This window comes from Cotesia glomerata, linkage group LG7 (genome assembly GCF_020080835.1).
Source record: "Cotesia glomerata isolate CgM1 linkage group LG7, MPM_Cglom_v2.3, whole genome shotgun sequence".
Classification (NCBI taxonomy): Eukaryota; Metazoa; Arthropoda; class Insecta; order Hymenoptera; family Braconidae; genus Cotesia; species Cotesia glomerata.
In genome coordinates, this window is record NC_058164.1 from 19,866,081 (window position 1) to 19,889,234 (window position 23,154).

General features: G+C 27.6%; 2 protein-coding genes and 1 long non-coding RNA gene across 5 annotated transcripts; 1 reads left to right on the forward strand and 2 right to left on the reverse strand.

The window, feature by feature from the left end:
• Positions 1-263: 263 nt before the first annotated feature.
• On the reverse strand, positions 264-22,683 carry LOC123269257. Its single transcript, XR_006510365.1, has 3 exons — positions 22,423-22,683; positions 3,707-3,711; positions 264-275 (listed from the first exon to the last, which is right to left on the reverse strand). It is a non-coding gene; the product is annotated as an uncharacterized LOC123269257 (long non-coding RNA).
• On the forward strand, positions 5,351-13,563 carry LOC123269159 (protein Malvolio). Of its 2 annotated transcripts, XM_044734732.1 has the most exons (12): positions 5,351-5,462; positions 5,653-5,908; positions 9,126-9,248; positions 9,691-9,917; positions 10,001-10,295; positions 10,382-10,540; positions 10,605-10,655; positions 10,728-11,116; positions 11,190-11,400; positions 11,496-11,566; positions 12,862-12,936; positions 13,225-13,563. In XM_044734732.1, the coding sequence occupies exons 2-11, from the start codon at positions 5,717-5,719 to the stop codon at positions 12,902-12,904; spliced, it is 1,761 nt and encodes a 586-aa protein (XP_044590667.1). In that variant the 5' UTR covers positions 5,351-5,462; positions 5,653-5,716; the 3' UTR covers positions 12,905-12,936; positions 13,225-13,563. The 2 variants fall into 2 exon arrangements, with proteins under 2 accessions (XP_044590667.1, XP_044590666.1); XM_044734731.1 differs by lacking the exon at positions 12,862-12,936.
• LOC123269176 (prostatic acid phosphatase-like) lies at positions 14,089-18,400 on the reverse strand. 2 transcript variants are annotated; one of them, XM_044734762.1, is made up of 6 exons: positions 17,940-18,400; positions 17,566-17,664; positions 15,284-15,706; positions 14,645-15,212; positions 14,498-14,572; positions 14,090-14,335 (listed from the first exon to the last, which is right to left on the reverse strand). In XM_044734762.1, exons 1-6 carry the CDS (start codon positions 18,048-18,050, stop codon positions 14,319-14,321), a joined length of 1,293 nt encoding a protein of 430 aa, XP_044590697.1. In that variant the 5' UTR covers positions 18,051-18,400; the 3' UTR covers positions 14,090-14,318. The 2 variants fall into 2 exon arrangements, with proteins under 2 accessions (XP_044590696.1, XP_044590697.1); XM_044734761.1 differs by having other exon boundaries at positions 14,089-14,572.
• Positions 22,684-23,154: the final 471 nt, after the last annotated feature.

The following is a 23,154-nucleotide window of genomic DNA, read 5'->3' on the forward strand; positions in this document are numbered from 1 at the left end:
ATTTTTCTAATAGAAGCACAAAAATTAATATTTGAAGAATTAATATTTAAGATTTGAATATTTTTAATTGAAAATTCTAAAAGATAAAAGACTCAACAGATTTGATAGAATATTTTTACAGTGCTTATATTTAAAAAATTTTATGTTTTTTTCTCTCTAATGCTAATCTCAAAACTGATGATATTTAAATCAGCGGACATCTAATCATTCTTTTATTTGACTTAAAAAAAAAAAATTCGTACAAAAAAATATTAAAAAAGAAAATGAATCTATAGCTTTCTAAAATTCCTAGGTGTAAACTTTTTCTCTGAATTGTTCACTATAATTTAATTATTAAAACACTATAATTTCGATTCCAAATTCAATTTTCGATTCTTATTAAAATAAAAAATTTTTTTTACCTGGCATTTCCTAATCACTAATTTTTTATGTCACCAATCGTTTACGTTATTTTTTTTCTTCATCTATAACATTGCGCTCTAGCGTTATGTTTTAATTTTCAACTATCATTTCTCAGTAACTCAATACTTCATTTAATTAAATAAACATCAGGAATAGTGTTGATCAAAAACGATACTAGTAATTAACGTGCAGATTACAAGAAATTAGCGAATATGAGAATCTAAGTAAATAAAAAAATTATAATATAAATTCATTAACTACTATCGAGATTTACAATAACAATCGTAAAAAGAAATGTTAAATTATTTTATTGCTAAAAAAACAAGTTAAATTTGTTGAATCGCGACATTGCTTTCTCTCTCTCTCTCTCTCTCTAGATAGGTAGCCAGATGGCTAGTGTATTGCAATCATGGTCTGTTTGCTGATGACAAATATATCTATCTACACTTCTTTTTATATCAGCTACAAAAGACAGTCAGACAGGTCAACACTGATGCACAATCAGTTGCGGATTGGGCAAAGAAGCATGGCTTGGAGATAAACTTGTCCAAGACCAAAGCTATGATCTTGGGTTCAAATAGTAAGCTGAGGCAACTGAGTAATTTTGATCTGCCACCCATTGCTATAGATGGTGTCATAATTCCTTATGTCGATACTACCAAGTGCTTAGGATTACACATCAGCAGGAACCTGAGCTGGAATCATCATGTCCAGCAAGTAGTAAGCAAAGTAAACTCAGCTCTGCACTCTCTCAAAGTTCGAAAGAACATCTTTTCAACTGACATAAGAAAATTGTTAGTATCAGCTACCATCTTACCACTTGCTGACTACTGTTCCGTCGTACTGGTAGACTCAACATCTGAAAATGATTGGAAACTTCAGCGTGCAATAAATTGCTCAATTAGATTCATTTTTAATCTTAGAAAAGATGAGCATATAACGCCTTATCGACGAGAATTGGGATGGCTCTCTGTGAAATATCGTAGAATGTATTTCATGAGTTGTTATTTCTTTAAGCTACTTCAAGTTGGTAAACCCAAATACCTACGAGATTTTTTTATTGAAGAGACTGGAGTCAGACGCTCAGATAGGTTAGCAGCCAAAAAACACTCTCTTTATGAGCAAGATCACGTCAACTGGACCCCCTATTTTCCACTTGATCATGAAAATTAAGTTCATGTATCTTTTTTATAAGTACATACCAAGATAAAATGATCCGCGAAACGATTTTTAAAAATTTCGATTTTAACAATAATTTTTTTTACAATGAAAATTTTAGGTACTTTTAATTAAAAAATGGATTGTAAATCAACCGTAGAAGTTAAAATAATGGGGCTTGAAGGATTTGTTTTTAAAATGTTTATATTTTAATAAAATATTAATAACTAAAAATTATTTGTTTATTATCATATTGTTAATTAACTTTTAAGTTAACAAATGAAAATTTCACTGACTTCTCGGTGAAAAAATGAAGTTTTTTTTTATCGGTTACATGCGTTATTTATTAAAGTTTAAGATTTCAGAAAAAAATTTCACTGCTCGCGATTTGTTTAAGCAATATAAATTTATTTATCACAGCGCGCCGAGCGCCAGGCGCTGTCAGAATACCGCGCCGTCGAACGTCAGACTATGTTACAGCTTCGATTAATTATAATTAAAAATAACAATTAAAAATATAACTATCAAACAAATTTTATTATTATTATGATCAATATTATGACTAATAAAATAATTAAATTATCTATTATTAAAGAAAAATAGAAAAAACGAACTAGTAATAAATATTAAATTTTGTAGACATTTGTTAACTTTATTTTTTTTTTTTTTTTAAACTTGGTTAATAAAAACTTTTTTATCTTCCGACACATTATTATATTATTAATCTTTATATATATTTATATATATATTTTCTCTGTGCGTGTGTTTGTCACTGAACTTTTTCTAAACGGCTGGACCAATTTTAATGAAACTTTTTGTGTGTCTTTAGGTGGATTCGAAAATGGTTTAGATTCACAATTCAGTCCACGGAAAAATGTTTATTCAATTAAATTTTTATTTATAAATTGTTCTTGATCTTGGAATGTTTTACATTGGATCTGACAGACAGTATCGAATATTCATTTGAGAAAAAAAATTATAATCGAAATTCAAAAAAATTTTGTGTAATTGTGTTAAAATCAATCAGTTGCTAATTGAAATATGTCATTATAATAACGTTTTAATAATAATTTTCATCAAAACGGTCCAAACTGTAACAGCTCATTCAAATAAACTTGAAATTTTTTAATTTAAGACGTGTGTACAAGAAAACGTCTGTCTGGTCCGCTAGTAATAATATAGTAATATATTACTATATTATTAATAATAATATAATAATGTTTCGGAAGATAAAAAAGTTTTTATTAACCAAGTTTAAAAAAAAAAAATAAAATAAAGTTAACAAATCTCTACAAAATTTAATATTTAATACTAGTTCGTTTTTTCTATTTTTCTTTAATAATAGAGAATTTACTTATTTTATTAGTCATAATATTGATCATAATAATAATAAAATTTGTTTGATAATTATATTTTTAATTGTTATTTTTAATTATAATTAATCGAAGCTGTAACATAGTCTGACGTTCGACGGCGCGGTATTCTAACAGCGCCTGGCGCTCGGCGCGCTGTGATAAATAAATTTATATTGTTTAAACAAATCGCGAGCAGTGAAATTTTTTTCTGAAATCTTAAACTTTAATAAATAACGCATATAACCGATAAAAAAAACTTCATTTTTTCACCGAGAAGTCAGTGAAATTTTCATTTGTTAACTTAAAAGTTAATTAACAATATGATAATAAACAAATAATTTTTAGTTATTAATATTTTATTAAAATACAAACATTTTAAAAACAAATCCTTCAAGTCCGATTAATTTGACTTTAACGGTTGATTTACAATCCATTTTTTAATTAAAAGTACCTAAAATTTTCATTGTAAAAAAAATTATTGTTAAAATCGAAATTTTTAAAAATCGTTTCGCGGATCATTTTATCTTGGTATGTACTTATAAAAAAGATACATGAACTTAATTTTCATGATCAAGTGGAAAATAGGGGGTCCAGTTGACGTGATTTTGCTCTTATAAGTTTCCGCATTTTGCTACGACCTTCATGGAGCGGTCATTCCAATTGAGTGTAATACGATTGTGGGAAGAACTACCTGAAGAGATTGTCAACTCATCTAGTCTTGAAGTGTTCAAAAATAAAATGTTTGACCATCTGTTGAATTTGGATTATTAATTATGTTATTGTAAAGTGACAAATTCTCTGAAAATTACTGTTAGATTCGAAGTGTTCAATTCTCCAACTTTGTTCTTTTATCAGCTGTTTTTAATTAAATAATTTATTGAGTTCGTTAGTTGAATCAGATAAAAATAAATATAAATTTATATATTAGATTTATATTCTAGTTTATGTACTTATGTAATTTTGCTATTATTACTGTATTTGTAAATCATATTGTATTTAAAATTGCCATTTGGCTTGTGCCTTGGCATTAATAAATTATCAATCAATCAATCAATCAATCTCTCTCTTTCTTTCTTTCTTTCTTTCTTTCGAACTCGTATCAAACACCGAAATGTGAGTAAGAAAGTAATATTTTTTTCAGAATGCATAAGCACGTGGAGGCATATTGTTATAAATTAATAAAAAATGATAGCAAACAAGTTATCCATAATTTAACGAATAGGCTATATCTTTAACAATTGTTTGAAAATTCGATAAAAATTTTAAATCACAACAAAATTATTTGAAAAAAACTTCAAAAGATATTAAAATTGACATCTAATTTTTTAAATCATTTTAACAAATAAATTATTATGATTAAAATTTGATAAAAAATTTAACTTCTACATTATCAAATGTTTGCTAATTTTAGTTTCATAAACTTCGACTATACTACTTAAAATTTTCATTGTTATAACAGTTATAGTGATAAAGATACGGTGATGGATAAAAGGATTGTTTTATACAAAATAATTCGAAAACTATGAAATAAATTGATTTACTGCAAAAAAAAATATTTTTCGCAATTTTTAAAAATTTTCCTTGTTCAAACAATAACGTCAATAGATATGATGCTGAATTTTACAGACATCTAACAACTTTTTAGATTTTCGTAACAATTAATTTCTAATGAAAAAAATTCGACGAGTAAAAATTAAAAAAAATTATGAGTGCGAATTTTTTAAAATATTTTTTTTAACAATTGATTGATTTAAAAAATTTCTAGAATTATCAAATTTCTGTTAATTTAAGTATCATCAATAGAGATCTATTGTCATCTGATATTTTAATAGTCAAGAAAACTTTCCAAACTTGTTTAAAAAAAAAAAAAAAAAAAAAAAAAATTAAATTTAGAAAAATAGTTTTTCAAACGAATGTTCTACTATGTCCCGCTCTAGTATACAGATTTTGAAGTCAAGGACATTGAATTACACTCAAATTTATATATGTCTATAAAATAAAACAGTAAATATGAATGATAATAATAAAACGTAAAATTTTATCTCAAACATGATCATTAAACTCACCCAGAGCTTATAAAATATATATTGGCCAGGTGCACGATGGTGCTGCCCTCATTTTTCATGCTTTTCCTATGTTAAATCAAACGGAGTAATTTAGTTCCAGTGGTCGCCATTAGCGTTAAATCATGCTCTTATAAGATTTACACGTAAAAGTGGTAGTCAGCGCCAGCCCTCCCCACCATATACTTTGCCCCTGCCAATACTACAATGATCATCAAATACTAGATAGATCAACAGTTGGTCAGCAGTAATATCACCAGCTCAGAGCAGTCTGTGTTCAGTCGCACACCAACATTTCGACTGTTAATATCGTATATCTATTTTTATGTTTGACTATTTTGTGTAATTATTTTTTTTTTTAACTATTCAAAAATATTAATGCTTAAATTAGTAGTTATAGTTATAAATAAAAAATTTCGCGCCATAAATTTCAACATATTAACAATCGCGGATGAAATTTATTAAAATAATTCTAAACATTAAGGTTAGGAATAAAAATCTAACATGCTATTATATTGTTAAATAATTGTCTATTATCAATTTATTGTTTTCCTTGTATTCGTTGTTTCACTGCTGATATTACGTCACTTGTAATTATTTCTTAATGTGTGTATGATAAGTTATAAATTAATTTACTTTTCTTGATAAATTTATTGTTTATTTTTGTTTTTCAGAAACCAAGTTACTGCTCAAATTTTTTTGTTAAAAAAAATCAAATAATAGAAGTGATACTTGAAAATGACTGACAATGTTAGTATTGGAAATTACGATGGGTCTAGTCATGATAATGCAGGATCGCCGTCAAAAAGAGTAGACAAAAAATCACAGGAACAAAATAATCTTAAATTTGATGAAGGTTCAACGTTGAAGTCTGGAGGTGATCAAACATATTTTGCTGATATTAAAATACAAATACCAGAAATTGATAATGTAAGAGTTATTTTATTTTATTATTTTTGCTACTTTTTTTTATTCAAGTTTTATATCAGGCTGATTGTGCTGCTTAAGGTAGTACTACCGGTTTTAGAATTGACGTTCAGAATTTAATGAAATTTGGCATATTGGTACTTTATAATATCATAATTAAGCAGTAAAATTTTTGGAAGCCTGGCAAGTCCTGAAAAAAAGATATTAATATTTACATATTTTTGCATTTATCATTGATCCTTATGTAGAATCACAGACTATATTATTTTACAAAACTGGACGTTCAGATTCTTATAAAAATCAAGACAACGAGAGAAAATAACATCTAGAACATATTTAATAACAATCAGTATGGTTTTCAAGAATATGAGAATATTTATTAATAAAAAACATTCAAAATTTATCTTTGTCTCTCTTTCTCCAACGTGATTTAGTATAGGGAGATCTACTACGTTAATCAAATAAGGTTAGGTTTTAGGATTTGACTCTTGTGGTAACGGTAGTACTACCTTAAGGGGTTAGGGGTAGCCAGAGGCACGAAAAAATGAGAATTTTCAGTATTTTTTTTTTGCTATTAAATCATGTTATTTTACAAAAGTAGTAATATGGCATTATTATACAATGTTTTGACTTGAAGTCACGAAAATTTCAAAAAAAAAAAAATTTAATTTCCAAAGTTATAGCTGTCTGTGTTGACCCAGTTCCAAAAAAAGGTCCTTGCGGTGACAATCATAAGTCCTTGGAGATTCATCTAAAATCAATCGGATGAAAAAAATTAGTTTTATAAATAGATAATCCTGGGCCTGATCGAAGGATTTTTTTTTCAAAATTAACAAAATGAAATGGAAATGGCGGCCTCAGGAAATTTTTGTCTAGATTTTTGAGAAAAAATCAACAGTTAATTGGTCTTAAAAAATCGAAATTTTTGAAAAAAAAAAAAATCCTTCGATCAGGCCCGAGTTTATTATGTATTCTAAAAGCTGTATAAATTTTATTAAAATCTACTGAGCGGTTTTCGAGTTACAGTTGTCACCAGTTCAAAAAACATAGTTTTGAGAAAAACGCGTTTAAAGTTTCACACTAGATTCACGTACAGAAATACGAATTATTAAATTACTTACATCGAGTCATCTATTCCTGGGCCACATAATAGTTCTTCAGCCATTGTGGAAGTTTCCAAAACATCAATTTGCTGTTGCCTACGAAGCATTCTGCCTTCCCGAGTGTTGTCGTTGGCGCGCTGATCTGCCACTTTCACATGTGCAGTATCCAATTTTTCAGCATACCGATGGGAATTAGACCAACAATTAAGTCCTAGGGTATCCATAATCATTAATAATGAATTTGTACCTTCATTAAATATACAAGTAGCTATGTATGCAGCAATTTGTACGATAGTAGAACTAGTATTCACGGTTTTTGGGCATATTTTCCACACTAGTTGGTTGAAGCTCTCATTATTATTCTGATTGAATCCACTTACACATCTTGGAAGTAAATTATCATTACTGAGATCGTCGTCAATCGGTTTAATAGCTTTTAAAACATCAGGAAGTAAGGGAGAATAATCTTGAGTATAAGTATCAAGCTCTCCACTTGCTTCAGCGCGCTGGTAAGAGCACCAAGAATCTTTGCCTTTGGGACACATATCATGATTCGGATTTTCATCAGTCGAACCGTAGTGGTAAAAAGTTGCCATAATAGCAGATTTCATATCTTCAATAGAATCGCAATGACGACGTATTGATAAACCATAGTACACAGTTAATTTGTCTATTTCTTTTCCTGTAAGCCTACCTCTACCACCAAGACCTTTTTGTTTAGTTTTCAGAGTACGCAGTCGAGTCCCCATCCGCTTCTGAACATGGCCTATACATTCCTTTTTATTTATGGTTGTATTTTTGTAAGGATCTGCTTTTATAATTCCAGAATAGGATGACAATAGAACCCTAAAAGGGGGTTTCTTGAAGCTGCCGCTAGCTATCTGCTCCCGAGCGCTTTGAAGTACCCGAGCTCTCTTTGTTATTTGTCGAATAACTCAAAAACTAATTATCGGATCGACTTAAAATTTTCAGAGAATATTTTTAAGATATTACACATAACGAAAATGCAAAAAAAAAATAATTGATTTTTTGAAAATTCTGACTACCCCTAACCCCTTAAACAAATTATGCTTGATATATTACATTCATTTTCAAGTTGTACTTTTTAAAAGATAATTTATAAATGTCTTACAAAGACCAGATTACTCATGAATATTTTTACGCTGAGAAATAATTATATTATAAATTTTCAATACAGTCATTACTTGATTCCAAAATTACTTATTTGGGAAGCAAACGAAATATTGCTATAAGTGAAGTGATATTTTTATTTGATTAATTTTTTTATTGCGATTAAAAAGTACTTAATTTTAAATTAATATTATTATTTATTCATTTGCATTTATCAAGATACAATTCTCAATACAAGTATCCTATAAATTATTTTTTAATATACATATAACTAATATAAAAAAATTTTTTTAATCTTGAATCAATTATTTCTTAATTCTTAAGAAGGGTTTACATTTTTCCTCTCTCTCGCCCTCTATTGGACAAACGAAAGTATCTCTGTCATACTTGTACAACAAATGGAATCTTAAAACGCATCTTATGCATAAATAAATGAAAATTTTCCAAAAAAGCGCTTTGCTCTTCGATAGATAATTTAATTATCTATCGAAGAGCGAAGCGTTTTTTTTTCGAAATTTTATCCCATACATGAGAAAAACACGTTTAAAAATCAATTATAAACCGCTTTTAAGATAAGATAATTACTTAATTACTTAATTACTTAAGGTAATTACCTTTGAATATTTTTTGTTTTATTTTATGTGATTTAATATCTGTAAATTTTACTATTTTGGTAAATAAAATATTGAGTAGTGGATTTATGTCAAGTTTAGCTCACTTATCACTATATTATTTAATATAAATCATGTTTGGGGACATATTCCAAGAAATGAATCATTATCACAACAAGAAATTTTCTTTCGTCAATAAACTTATTTATTTTACTTTTATTCCAATTTCAATTGAGTTTTATCAAGTTGAATAATTTAAGAAAAATGATATTTTCTTATATTGACATGTTTTGAACTTGCAAACAATTTTTTTTTATTTATATCCCAATTTTTATACACTATTATTGATTTATTAATAATAGAAATTTTTTTCAGAATTTCTTTAGTCTCAGAAAATTATGGGCATTCACTGGGCCAGGATTTTTGATGTCAATAGCATATTTAGATCCTGGAAATATTGAATCTGATTTACAATCTGGAGTTAAAGCTAAATACAAGGTAAATTAATTTTCAATAAATATACATATTAATATGGCAATTCCCCACTAAAAATAACAAATTTGTTTATTTGTTTTGTTGATCATCAACATGCCTTTCTATTCAAATTTTTAAACAATAAAAGTTGATGAAACAATTGACCAGTCATATCGATGGTCTAATTTCTTATTTTTTAGAGGATGATTTTTTAACATTTTGATGTAGCAATAGTCTAGTTATAAATAATTTGAATGATCCAAACTAAAACATTATACCTCTATTAGATATAAAATTGTTTTTTAGAGTGATAATAAATTTTGAACTAATTGTTTTTTCGTACAAATGGAAGATTTTCTAAAATGGAGTTAGACAATTTGCTAATTAGAACGTCGATATACAAACTGTTTCAAGTATCAATAATTATCCGGCACTAAATAAATTGACAATTTTTTAAATTCAACAGTTACTATGGGTATTACTAAGCGCAACAATACTCGGATTAGTAATGCAACGTTTGAGTGCACGGTTAGGTGTTGTCACTGGATTACATTTAGCCGAAATGTGCTATCGACAATACAAAAAGTTACCACGAATTTTATTATGGATTATGACTGAAATCGCTATTATTGGTAGTGATATGCAGGAAGTAATTGGTACTGCTACCGCGCTGTATCTTTTGTCCAATAAAGGGTAACTTAATTTTATAAACAAATACAGTATCAAGCTAAATTAAATGTTGATATTAATAATGATAATAAAATATTTATTTTCAGTCTTCCACTATGGACTGGTGTTTTAATAACTGTGATCGATACATTTACATTTTTATTACTCGACAAATATGGACTAAGAAAATTGGAATTATTTTTTGGATTTTTAATAAGTATTATGGCAGTCACATTTGGATACGAATATGTAAAATCAGCACCACCGCAATTAGAAGTACTCAAGGGTATGTTTACACCCATGTGTGTAGATTGTGATAGTACAGTTTTATTGCAAGCTGTTGGTATTGTCGGCGCTGTTATTATGCCGCACAATTTATATCTTCACAGTGCCTTAGTTAAAGTATGTATTATATCAATTACAATTATCATACATCGAAATTATTTATAATTAAATAATTAATATATAATGTTAATATAAATTAACAGTCAAGAGATATTGATAGACGACAACCTACAAAAGTGAAAGAAGCTAACAAATATTTTTTTATGGAATCATGCATTGCCTTATTGGTATCATTTATTATAAATGTATTTGTTGTTGCTGTTTTTGCTCATGGACTATTTGGTAAAACAAATGCCGACGTTGTAAGTGTTTGAAAATTTTTATTTTATTTTTTCAATTATTGGTATAACTATTTTTATTTTTTAGTACGAAGTATGTATTAATGCGAATAATACTTTAGGAATTGATACCTTTAAAGTAAGTAACAAACACTTTTTTAAATTTATTAATTTGTATTATAAATTAATAAATAATTTTTATTATTTTTAGACAAGAAACAACACTAACTTAGTAGAAGCTGACTTGTATATAGGAGGAATATTTCTCGGTTGCACATTCGGGGTTGCTGCAATGTACATTTGGGCTGTTGGTATTTTAGCTGCAGGACAATCATCAACAATGACCGGTACATATGCCGGACAATTTGCGATGGAAGGATTTTTAAACTTACAATGGCCCAGATGGAAGCGTGTGCTACTAACACGTACGATTGCCATTGTTCCGACATTTTTCGTGGCCTTCTACGCAAGCATCGAAGATCTCACGGGCATGAATGATATTCTAAACGCCGTTATGAGTCTTCAATTGCCCTTTGCTACTCTTCCGACTATCGCTTTCACCAGCAGTGTTCATGTTATGGGTCAATTTAGAAATGGAAAGTAAGTCAACTATCATTCGTTAATAAATTTTCTTATTTATTTATTTATTTTTATAATATAATTTTTGTTTTAGGTTTAATAAAATTGTTGCAACAGCACTGTCGACAGTTGTAATAGCTATTAATATTTATTTCGTTAAAGATACTGTCGAAACACTATTACCAGATAACTGGGCAGTTTATTTGGGAATGACTATTTATGCAATATTTTATCTTGGATTTTGTTTTTATTTAGTCATACATATGGCCATTGCGATGGGCGCTGATTTCTTAACCAATTACAGAGTAAGTGATTTACTTATTAAATTTTTATTATTTTTTATAAATAAATTCATACTGATTTATCACAACTAAAATGTCCTTTGTTTAAATTATTCCAGCTTATAGCTAAATACATTGGTGGGCCTTCTGAAATGAATTTTGCATTAAGTAACCCTGCGGATTATTCCAGGTAAGGGTTATAACTGAGACAATATGTAAGCTGAACAATTAAGATAGATTCACGTTATATAAGTTATAATCCATATTTTTAATTAATTGACTATGATTAGTATGTAGCCGACAATAAATTAATATTTTATTACATCAATAAATTTTATAATTTGTACTAAAACATTTTTGCTTTTTGCTTATGTCTTGGTGATGGTCTTATCAAATTCATTTGTCCGTTTATTCGTTTTTTTTTTAATTATTAATTTATTATAATATTCAATAAGTTTTGCCGCATAACTTATTGAAGAACTTTATTATTAACTTAAAATATATAGTATTTTTTTGTACTAATTTCTATTTTTTAAAAAATTATTTTATTTTTGTTTAATAAAGTTTATCGTTTTTTTTAAATTAATTTGTTACCTTTCGTTCCTCGGATCCTTCTATTAACATCAAATTTTCATTTGTTTTCTCTCATAATTATAAAGTAACATTTTTACTTTCTAATATTTTTATTATTTTAGAAAATTATCAGTCAATAGGATTCTTGAAAAATATTTTTTCTGTGTAACAGTAGAATTAATTTAATGTCAAAATGAGAATTATAAATAATTATCAGCAAAATATATTTCTTCTTGTTGATAAATCGTAATAAAAAAAAAAAAAATTACTTATAGTAACTAAACGACAGTAAGTTAAAAATAAGAAATTTTTCAAGAATTCATTCACACAAAATTTTTCTATTTTCAAAACCTAATCGCGTTAATTGAATTAATTTTGATAACAAATGAGTTAAAGCACGTTACAGTAATAATAATAATGAATAAATTGAAGGGAAAAGGGAAACTTGCAACTTATATTTTAAAATTCATTGTTGTTACCATTAATCATAATTATTGTATAAAAAGTAACACTTTTCTTATAATTAGTAGCTCTGAAACATCAGTAGTGTCTCAAGAGTCTACAGAACGATTACTTCCGTGTGAGACGTAATGTTTAAGAAAATAAATATAATAAAGAAATGAAAAAAAAAAGGAAAAAATTTCATTTAATACATAGAAGTAATTAACATTAAATTAATAGTTTAAATAAACTATATCATTCATTCTTCGTGTGATGTCAGCATGCTACTCATGGTACGTAGATATAAATTTCTTATAAAATTCACAAATTTTCCTTTTTATTTTTTTATTATTTTAAAAATTTGCTTAATTTTGCTTTAAAATGCTTTTTTTGTTTTATTTATATTTTTTGTGTATTGACATAATAAACTAATTCAATGTTTCTAACATGCTTTTTTAATACTAATTATAGTATGTCACTTCGAGGAATTCCCATCACTAAACATTATCAATAACAAATAACGATCCATTTAGAACAAAGTAAAAGGTAATGAACCACTTCAAAATAATTAAATAACTAATTTAATTAAATCATAAAATTCTTTTCTATTTTGCTAAGAACTTTTAAGTATGCGCTTAATAGAATTTTTAAAATTAAAAATTTAAATAAGTGTTGAGAAAAGAATATTAAAAATTTATAATTTTAAGTTTTCAACAAAATTATTATTTGTACTTATTATTTAAAACGAATTTTTAAGTATTTATAAGATTCTAAATACACAAAAATATTATAAAATTTAAACTATCTTACACAAGCATTAACTTAAATTTTTAGAACAAATTATGGATTCGCAATTCAAGAAAGTATTAATGGAAATTTTTCATCACTTGGCGTAATGTAAAATTTAGATCAAATAATTATTATTTTATTGTAAAAATAATATTTCATTGTAATTAAAATTTTTTATTGTTAAATTACATCATAAAATAAAGCATAGTTATGTATGCAAAAAATTGATGCAATTATCAATATTTTTTACAATGTAAAAATAAATGAGGTAGTTACACGGAAATTATTTTGTACAATGGCATATATTTTAATTAATAATTTAGAACGAAAGAGGAATAAATACATGATTAATATTATTACAATTAAAAATAAATAAATAAAGAAGAAAATATTTTTTTACAATTATAATTTTTAGTTTACTTTTATTTATTTTTAATATTTTATGATAATTATAATTTAAATGGTTTAGGATCAGTGTTAGGCATAAAACGATGGTATGATTGTTTAATTTAAATGCAAAAATCAATAAAAATTTTAATGACAATTATATTTGTGTACTTTAAATTATTTCATGATTATCAAATTTTTTAACGTAATTATAATATAATCTTGAGACTCACTATAATATAGAAATTTAAGTAAATTTTTTAAGTTACTACCAATAAAAATAAAATTTGTATAAAGAAAGTATCACTGATGTAAATAATTGTAGTTAATACTAAAATTGTATTAATAATAATTTTTCAAATAAAAGAATACAGTCGACGCTCTCTGTATTTGACCACATTCTTCCTCTGTATGTGACAATTTTACACAGCTCTTATGGACAAGGACGAGTCAAATACAGAGAATGGTCCTGTACGGGTGAGTCAAATACAGAGAGCGTTGATTGTATACATGTAAAAAATAAAAAAACTATGATTAATAATTATCGAATCAACTGTTATAAATTTTTAACACCAATGATAACAAAAATTTTTAAAGCTAATAGATTATTACTTCAATATTGTAATATTATCAAATACCTCTCAATGTTACGTATTTTGAAAAGTCTAAATACTTAAATTAAATTAATATAAAAATAATGGATTCGATTCTATATCAGACACTTGAGTCCTTACAAAATCACTTAATTTCTGTTATCTGGACAAGTGCTCTGTAATATTATGCAAAAAAAAATATTTATTATAATAATAATTATGAGTTATAAAATTATAATTGAGCATTTTAGTTCTGCAATTTTTTTTCATTACTTAAAATAAAAAAAAATTTTAGAGTGGTTCTGTTGAAAGACGTAAATAATACTGGAAGTAATTACGTTTATAATGCCAATAAAAAAATAATATTAGCACGATCATCATGATAATCATTATTATTGTCGATATTAATACTCCTAAAAAAAAATAAAATATTTTATAAAGTTATCAGAAATAATAAGTATGTTTAGTCATTTTAGTTTACGTACCAAGAACCATCGAAAAATTTATGCTATTGCTATTATCATCATTATTATAGCAATTGTTTTGATTATCAATCGAAATATTTTGATTATCCGTTGAGTCGCTCAGACATTCTCTCTCAAAATCATTTAGTATCACATCTTTAGTCAATCTAATAAAGTCTTCAAGTGGGCATAGTGGCTTGCAGCCCGGTACCGTCAATAAAGTCGGTTCTCCACTGGTATTTTTGTATGAAACTGTTACGAAAAATTCATTAGTTAAATTAGTTCTCAATTCAATAAGAATGGTTGCTGTATAAGGAGGACAATGTGGATAAAATAAGTCTAACGCCATCAATAAATTAGCAACTGTTTCATCATGACCACTGTAAATCCACAGTTTACGATTAGGGGATAATTTATTTTCGGATTTCGCTACCATGTGATCAATCATTTCCCCTAAGAGTGAACCTATTTTAAGTCGCTGCAATATTTTATTGTAAGCTTGTACTTTAAAGCTAAACTCGGCTATCGGCCGCAATTTATCTGGATACACTACTTTTGTCCAGTCAGGCAATGTTTTGTTGTATAATTCCTGTAAAAATTAATTCTTAATTAACCATCCGTTTTTAAATATTGCATTGATAATTAAAGTACAAATAATACCTCAATATACAATGTATTGTAAAAGTATTCGACTTCAGTCACAGAATTGATTTTTTTACCCGCATGATGACTTAAATAGTCATACAGTTTTGAATTTTGACGATTTATTTTGACAAATAGCTCGGAAGACAAAAGTTTATGAATTTCATCATCATAGCGGCGACATTTTTTTTTACCAGCTAGCACGTAATCCATTGTTTCGGGTATTGTATGCACTGGTATCGGCATCCATCTCATATTGTCCCATCTTTGATTGCCTTTAGGTGGATACAGACCAGCTAAGTTTGATTCTGCTGACATCAACGTCCGATCAACATCCGTGCTTTGTACATAAATATCATCCAACGAATAGTGATCTGGTATCAACTTGTCGTATCGTGATCGTAGCCATTGACCTAATAATAAATGTTGATGCATTCCCGTCTGAAAATATATACATATATTTATAAATGTACATTGAACTCTATAATTATTTGGTCTATGATTAATTTGTTTTTAAGAAGTTCATGTTCTCTTATCGGTTAGATACTAATTTTTAATCATTTTTTTCTCTATTTTATTATCTTGACGTCTTGAATAAATTATATCAGTATTTTTTTAAAATATGATTAACAGTTTTTTATTTTCAAAACATTTGAAAAAGTAAACTTTAATTTTCATCACTAAATAAACACACGATAAGAGTCATAGAATGTAATTTGATGAAATTCAAATGCGCTCCTGTGTAGTATAGTAAATAGTCATAACCATATGTACAAATTTAATAATAATAATGATATATTATGATTTTGAAAATTATGTAACAAGATTAATGTGTATTAAATGTTTGATATTATTTTCAATTTGATAATGATAATAAATAATAATTGTGAAAAGTATAAAAGATCAATAGCTCATTAAAAATTTTACTATAAAAAAATTTATTTTTTTAAAGACATAAAAATATTTGATATTTACAAGTGGGGTCCACCCTATTTTTGGCTACATCTAGGTGAAAAATTAACATTTAAAAATTTTTTTTATTCAGCTTGTTTTTACGGCGCATTTATGATAAAAAATATGAAAGAAAAAAATAAATATTTCGATAGCTTTTTTGCCTTCAAAAGTTGGAAAAAATTTTGGCTCTCGTTTTTCGATAAAATTTTTATTTTATGTATAAATTTTTTTAAAAATTTGTTAAAATTGTGGTAAGGTAAAAGCCCCAATAGATGATCATGTACCAGTATATGATCACTCCATGTATTTGTATACCTATATTTATGAATATAGATATACAAATACATGGAGTGATCATATACTGGTACGTGATCATCTATTGGGGCTTTTACCTTAATCAACTTTATTTTTTTTTAAATTGTTCATTTTTTTATGTATTTTTCAAAAAAAAAAAATATATCAATAAAATTAAATAGAAATTTCGTTCAAAAAAATGAAAATTAAAATGGTGGACCCCACTTGTAAATAATTACCAAATATTTTTTCAATATTTGTGTTCCATAATAATTAAATTATTCATAAAATATTTTTAAACATATTACTAGTATTACTACTTTTTATGATCAATGGCTAATAGTTACAATATTGTATAAATTTATAAATCTATTTTTTAATTATTTAATTTACATTTGACCCAAGTTTTTCAATTTCTCATAGTTCAAGTTCATTATACTTTGAATGAAGATACTTAGAGAAAAAAATAAAAGATAAGTGTTCAATATCATACATATTTTTTGTTGATAACAATTGCATCAATAATATAGAGTCTATTGTTTGTTGTTTATCAGCTTCATAAATTTTAAGTAAATGAGGAAAATTCTTAAATTACTATGACGTATTTTCTTTTTCTTTTTCCTCAACGATAATATTCTATTTAGCAATTACGTAAAAATTGCTACCTGAACTGATAATACTATCTTTTAAAAACAATAATTTCCTATTACTCTTTACAAAAAAATTATGATGATAAGGAATTAATTAAAATTAAATATATTGTCTTTGAAATTAAGACAACAAATAATTTATAATAAACAATTTTAGCATATAAATAAATATACACATTGAAAAAAAAATTTATAACACTGTAATTAACCGGCATCTGATCATTTTTTTTGGTATTTTTAATATTTAGATAAATACTTAAAGAATATCTTAAAAAATTTCACTTATAGTTTTCAAAAATTCAATTTTTTTTTCTAAATTTTTTTACAATAATTCATTTGTTTGAAAAATTGTACAATTTTTAGACGTTTGTTAATTTTAGTATTACAATAATAAAATCTTACAGTTGTCAATTGACCATACGGTACAGGCCATTCCGATTCATTGCGATGAGGGTCATTCGGATAAGGTTCCACAGGTGTTCTGTCTCCATGTCTGAACAGCTGTAAAAATATTTTCATCAATACTTAGTGACAAAAAAAAAGTATAATAATAATACAGAGTTATTATTAAAATAAAACTCATATGTAATTTATTAAAAATTAAAAATAATTTTATCCTTTTTATTTAGTGAAAAAATAGGTCCCAATTTTTAAAAGTAAAAGTTGTTTTTTTACATCTAGGTTAGTAGTTCTTTTTAAAGGCCAATCGATAGTAAAGTTAAAAGAAAATAAGCTTAAAAAAGTTATTTATTTAATTGTTGATATAAAGTACTTACAATGTTGGCAAATACAACACTTTCTAAATCATTGGATGAATTTTCCTCAGTTGAAAACGCCGAAACAATTAAGTAAAATGTTAAAAAAATATTTAGTATAAATTTCTTCATTATATAAATTTATTTATCTAATAACAATTCTAAATTCTTCGTTTAGATTTTTCATAAAAATTTAATTTATAAATTCATTGTGCTAGTCATCATAAACTTTCACTTTTATTTATAGAGTAAATATCGATTTGGCTTTAATTGAATGTAAATATTAAAAAAAAACTTTATATATTTAGTTGTATTTTCTTGGGTAAATTGTAAAACACTTAATGCTAATAATTACTTAGATGAGTCAACTGTAATGTTGACGTTTTTTAATAATGCATTCTGTAAACTTTCGTTGAAATGAAGCACGCGCTACTTATTTCAAGATGCCATATTTTTATTGGCCGACAACTTTACTAACGACATGCACTATACATAATATGTATACACTTATACACACTTCCTTATGTGGATATACGTTGGTATATATATATATATATATATATATATATATATATATATATATATATATATATATATATATATATATATATATATATATATATATATATATATATATACGTATACATGACACACGTATGTCAGCCAGACGTAGACGTTGACGTTTATCATCGGCTACAGAAAATAAATAAACTCTGTTGCTTATTTTCCATTTTTTTAAGTATAAAATTTAATAAGAAAATACCACTTGGAAACTTTTTATTTTATATTATCAATTATTTATTAAATTTATTAATTAATTTTTTTAAATTTCATTTTGACTCATATTTTTTAAAAATTATTTGCATATGATATCTTGCTTTTGCTACCAAATAAGTAAATTGTTAATAATCCCTGTTTCAAATTTCCAATAAGATCCCATCAAAAGCGACAAAAGCCACTTAGAAACTCATAAATTTTATTGGTTTCTAAGTGGCTTTTGTCGTTTTTGATGGGATCTTATTGGAGATTTTCAACAGGGATTACACCGGCACACAAAAAAAAAGTTGTCAGTACTTTTGACCGGACCTACCTACCTTTATGTATTTTGACGCGCTGAAATAGAATCTGAAGTCAGTTTTACCCGCACACCGTCAAAATTTTGAATAAAATCCAAAAAACCCAAAAAAATTGCGAAAAACTGCAGTCACAGCGATGAATAAAATTTTTTGGACCCAGATCAAGTATGATTTTTATGTATTTCAATTCACTGAATCTGAATCTGAACTTTAATTAGCCTGTTGAGCGGTAAAATTAAAAAAATAGCAAAAACCCAAAAAATTGCAATAAATCATGAAAAATCAAAATTATGGAGATAAAAAAATTTTTTGGATTCAGATTGAGTATGTTTTTATGTACTTTGTTTCACTGAATTTGAATCTGAAATCTTGTCCCTTTGAAGTTTTAAAATTTAAAAAATTTCAAAAACCAAAAAATCGGGAAAATTACAGTTATAAATCTGAGAAAAAAATCCATTAAACACGATTGTTAATGACTTAGGTGCATTTTCATAGATGGAATATATCTTAGAATTGAAAATCTCTAAAGAACCTACGCAGTGGGTTCCTTTTACGTTTTCTGTTTTCTTCTGGTGTTCCTCTTGTTAGCATCCAGCCCAAATCTGACATCATGTTGACATTCTAATTTACTCGATACCTACCCTCCATTTCATTTAAGTCTTAATAAAATCGTTTTTCTTGTTATTCGCTGTAGTCTTCAAGATTTTCAGGAAAGTGGTTGACATGAGAATCTATGAAATATAGTTTAAGGTTTATTAAGCGACCTAAAAAAAGAAACCCTTTGCGTAGGCCATTTGAACATAAAAAAATTAGTATGACGGTTGACCCTAAAGGCCATCCCTGCAACTTCCCGCTCATTTTGTACTTAAGCGCTCAAAATTACACATTACGTTTTTGAGCTCTTCAAGCTCAATGATCTTAGAATTGAAAAATTGACAAAATTTTTAAATCTTTAAAAAATAGCATGTAAGAAGAAGGAACGAAGCCATATTTCCGAATTTCAGACTATCGTTCGTTTGTATCAAATTTTTAACTTCCCGCTAAGAAAATTGATTATAATCAATATAAATACAAATATAAATAATGCTGTGAAGCGGGAAAGAATAGGAGTTACGGTAATTATTACGTGAAGCGTTCCACATTCACGTAACAGGATATTGGTAGGAAAGGATTGAGAAAGGAATGTGGAGAGGATCATCATAATGTGAGTTTATAGAATATGCGAGAAAAAATTATTAGATAGCTCGGACTGGGATTCGAACCCAGAACCTTCCGAAGACATGTCGGCTACTCTACCATTTGAGCTATCCGGTCTATACAAAATTTCCTTTCGCTTATTCTATAAATACATTAAGCCACACCGTCCATCTTACGGCAAGCATTTTTACAAATATAAATAATGCTGTGAAGCGGGAAAGAATAATTATTGGTTTTACCCCGTTTTTCGAAAATCGAGTTTTCAACGGATGTTGACGTTTTGAGGTCTTAGGAAGCCTCCCCGGATGTTTCCGCGGTGATGTCCGTATGTGTGTGTGTGTGTGTGTGTGTGTGTGTGTGTGTGTGTGTGTGTGTGTGTGTGTGTGTGTGTGTGTGTGTGTGTGTGTGTGGCCGTATGTAAACCTCTCATAACTTTTGAACGACTTGATCGTTTTCATTGTGGTTGGTACCATTCGAAAGGGCTTGACCAAACTTAGATTTTAAATACCATTTGGACCGATTCAAATCAGTAGATTTTGAGAAATCTGAAAGAAACTACGAAAAAAATTTTTTTGAAATGTGGTTTTTTTGGAATAACTTTTAAATAGCTTTACCGATCAATTTCAAAATCTAATCAGCTTTTAAAATTAAAAAACCACGCCGATCACCGCAAGCCTGGTCAAAATCGGTTGATTCGTTCGTGAGTTATCGTTGTCGATACGAAAGAAAACCGAAAAAAGGGTTTTTTCGGAATTACTTCGAAATTCCTGGCTTGATCGATTTAAATTTAAAGATTCTTTATGGGGCTTCAAAAACTGCGTCGAATGCCACCAACCGCGTGAAAATCGGTTCATTCATTCAAAAGTTATTGCCGTTTGAAAATTAAAAAAATTGTGTTTTATTAAACTGCTATTAGAGTTTTGAGCTCGAAGAGCTCAAAAACGTAATGTGTAATGTTGAGCGCTTAAGTACAAAATGAGCGGGAAGTTGCAGGGATGGCCTTTAGGGTCAACCGTAATCCTAATTTTTTTATGTTCAAATGACCTACGCAGTGGGTTCCTTTTTTTAGGTCGCTCAATAAACCTCAAACTAGATTTCATAAATTCTCACGTCAACCACTTTCCTGAAAATCTTGAAGACTACAGCGAAGAACAAGAAAAACGATTTTATTAAGACTTAAATGAAATGAAGGGTAGGTATCGAGTAAATTAGAATGTCAACATGATGTCAGATTTGGGCTGGATGCTAACAAGAGGAACACCAGAAGAAAACAGAAAACGTAAAAGGAACCCACTGCGTAGGTTCTTTAGAGATTTTTAATTCTAAGATATATTCCATCTATGAAAATGCACCTAAGTCATTAACAATCGTGTTTAATGGATTTTTTTCTCAGATTTATAACTGTAATTTTCCCGATTTTTTTGGTTTTTTGAAATTTTTTTTAAATTTTAAAACTTAAAAGGGACAAGATTCCAGATTCAAATTCAGTGAAACAAAGTACCTAAAAAACATACTCAATCTGAATCCAAAAAATTTTTTCATCTCGATAATTTCGATTTTTCATGATTTATTGCAATTTTTTTGAGTTTTTTGCTATTTTTTTTAATTTTTACCGCTCAACAGGCTAATTAACGTTCAGATTCAGATTCAGTGAATTGAAATACACAAAGTCATACTTGATCTGGGTCCAAAAAATTTTATTCATCGCTGTGACTGCAGTTTTTCGCAATTTTTTTGGGTTTTTTGGATTTTATTCAAAATTTTGACGGTGTGCGGGTAAAACTGACTTCAGATTCTATTTCAGCGCGTCAAAATACATGAAGGTACACTGAGAGATAATTTTATTTAATAGTAATAATAGTTATTTTCGATACGTATGCGCAAAGGCGGGGATTTTGACGGCTTGAAGTGACGTCACGAGTTTGAGGCGATTGCACATTTTTATCAAGACCGAGTTATTTATCCGGACGAGCGTAGCGAGTCCGGATATTATATACTTGTGTGTAGCCAGCATACACAGTATACTGCGTGATAGCTTATTGGCAGGGTGCGAAGTATATGGTGGGGAGGGCTGGCGCTGACTACCACTTTTACGTTAAATCTTATGGGAAGAGCATGATTTAACGCTAATGGCGATCACTGGAACTAAATTACTCCGTTTGATTTAACATAGGAAAAGCATGAAAAATGAGGGCAGCACCATTGTGCACCTGGCCAATAGTCTAGTCAACGAGCGTGTTCAGCCGAACTAAGTCCTGAGTAAACTTAGTTAGCCTAAGTATAGTCAAAGCATTCCCTGCTATACATATATCTATCTACTATACTATACATATCTTACTAAGTTTACTCAGGATTTAGTTCGGCTAAACACGCTCAACAAGTGCCTTTTTGGTCAACTTTTTTCAGTAGTCTCCGAAAATTATGATTGAGTTGTCATTCGATTCAGAATGGCATCTCGATGATTTTCGAAAAAAATGAAGTTCCGCTTGCAAAAATTGCAGAAGTTATTAACAATTAACTAAAAAAAAAGAGGTTTAGTTTTTTGCAAATATCTCAAAAACTAATAAAGATTTTTCAAATTTAAAAAAAGATTCAAAAAGAGAAGGAAATTTCCTAAAAAACGTTCCGACTCCCGGAATTGTAGAACCAATATTTATAATTTTCCCAGAGGATTGAAAATACGTCCGAAAACGGGTACTCCAGCTTGCAAAAGCTACGCCACTTTCGGACCTTCAATGAATAAATATTATTTAAACTTATTAAATATGAAAATTAAAAATTGAAAAAATTCAGGCGCCTACAGGACAGATCAATGAATAATAATCCGTGGTCAAAAAATTTTTATCGTGATTTTTCAATAAGTTATCCATTAATTAATTAATGAAAGTGACGTCATCCCCCTTCCACCACATTGGAGGTCCACCCTCTAGTCTCAAGGACCGATAGTGAGGGATGAGAGTACA

Excerpts from the sequence above, each read along its gene's own strand:
- LOC123269176 (XM_044734761.1), bottom strand. The coding sequence starts at position 18,050 with ATGAAGAAATTTATACTAAATATTTTTTTAACATTTTACTTAATTGTT. Across the intron at positions 17,665-17,939 it reads GTGTTGTATTTGCCAACATT|CTGTTCAGACATGGAGACAG; the intron begins GTAAGTACTTTA and ends ATATTTTTACAG. Across the intron at positions 14,573-14,644 it reads AAATTTTTCGATGGTTCTTG|GAGTATTAATATCGACAATA; the intron begins GTACGTAAACTA and ends ATTTTTTTTTAG.
- LOC123269159 (XM_044734731.1), top strand. The coding sequence starts at position 5,717 with ATGACTGACAATGTTAGTATTGGAAATTACGATGGGTCTAGTCATGAT. Across the intron at positions 5,909-9,125 it reads AAATACCAGAAATTGATAAT|AATTTCTTTAGTCTCAGAAA; the intron begins GTAAGAGTTATT and ends AATTTTTTTCAG. Across the intron at positions 11,567-13,224 it reads AACCCTGCGGATTATTCCAG|AACAAATTATGGATTCGCAA; the intron begins GTAAGGGTTATA and ends TTAAATTTTTAG.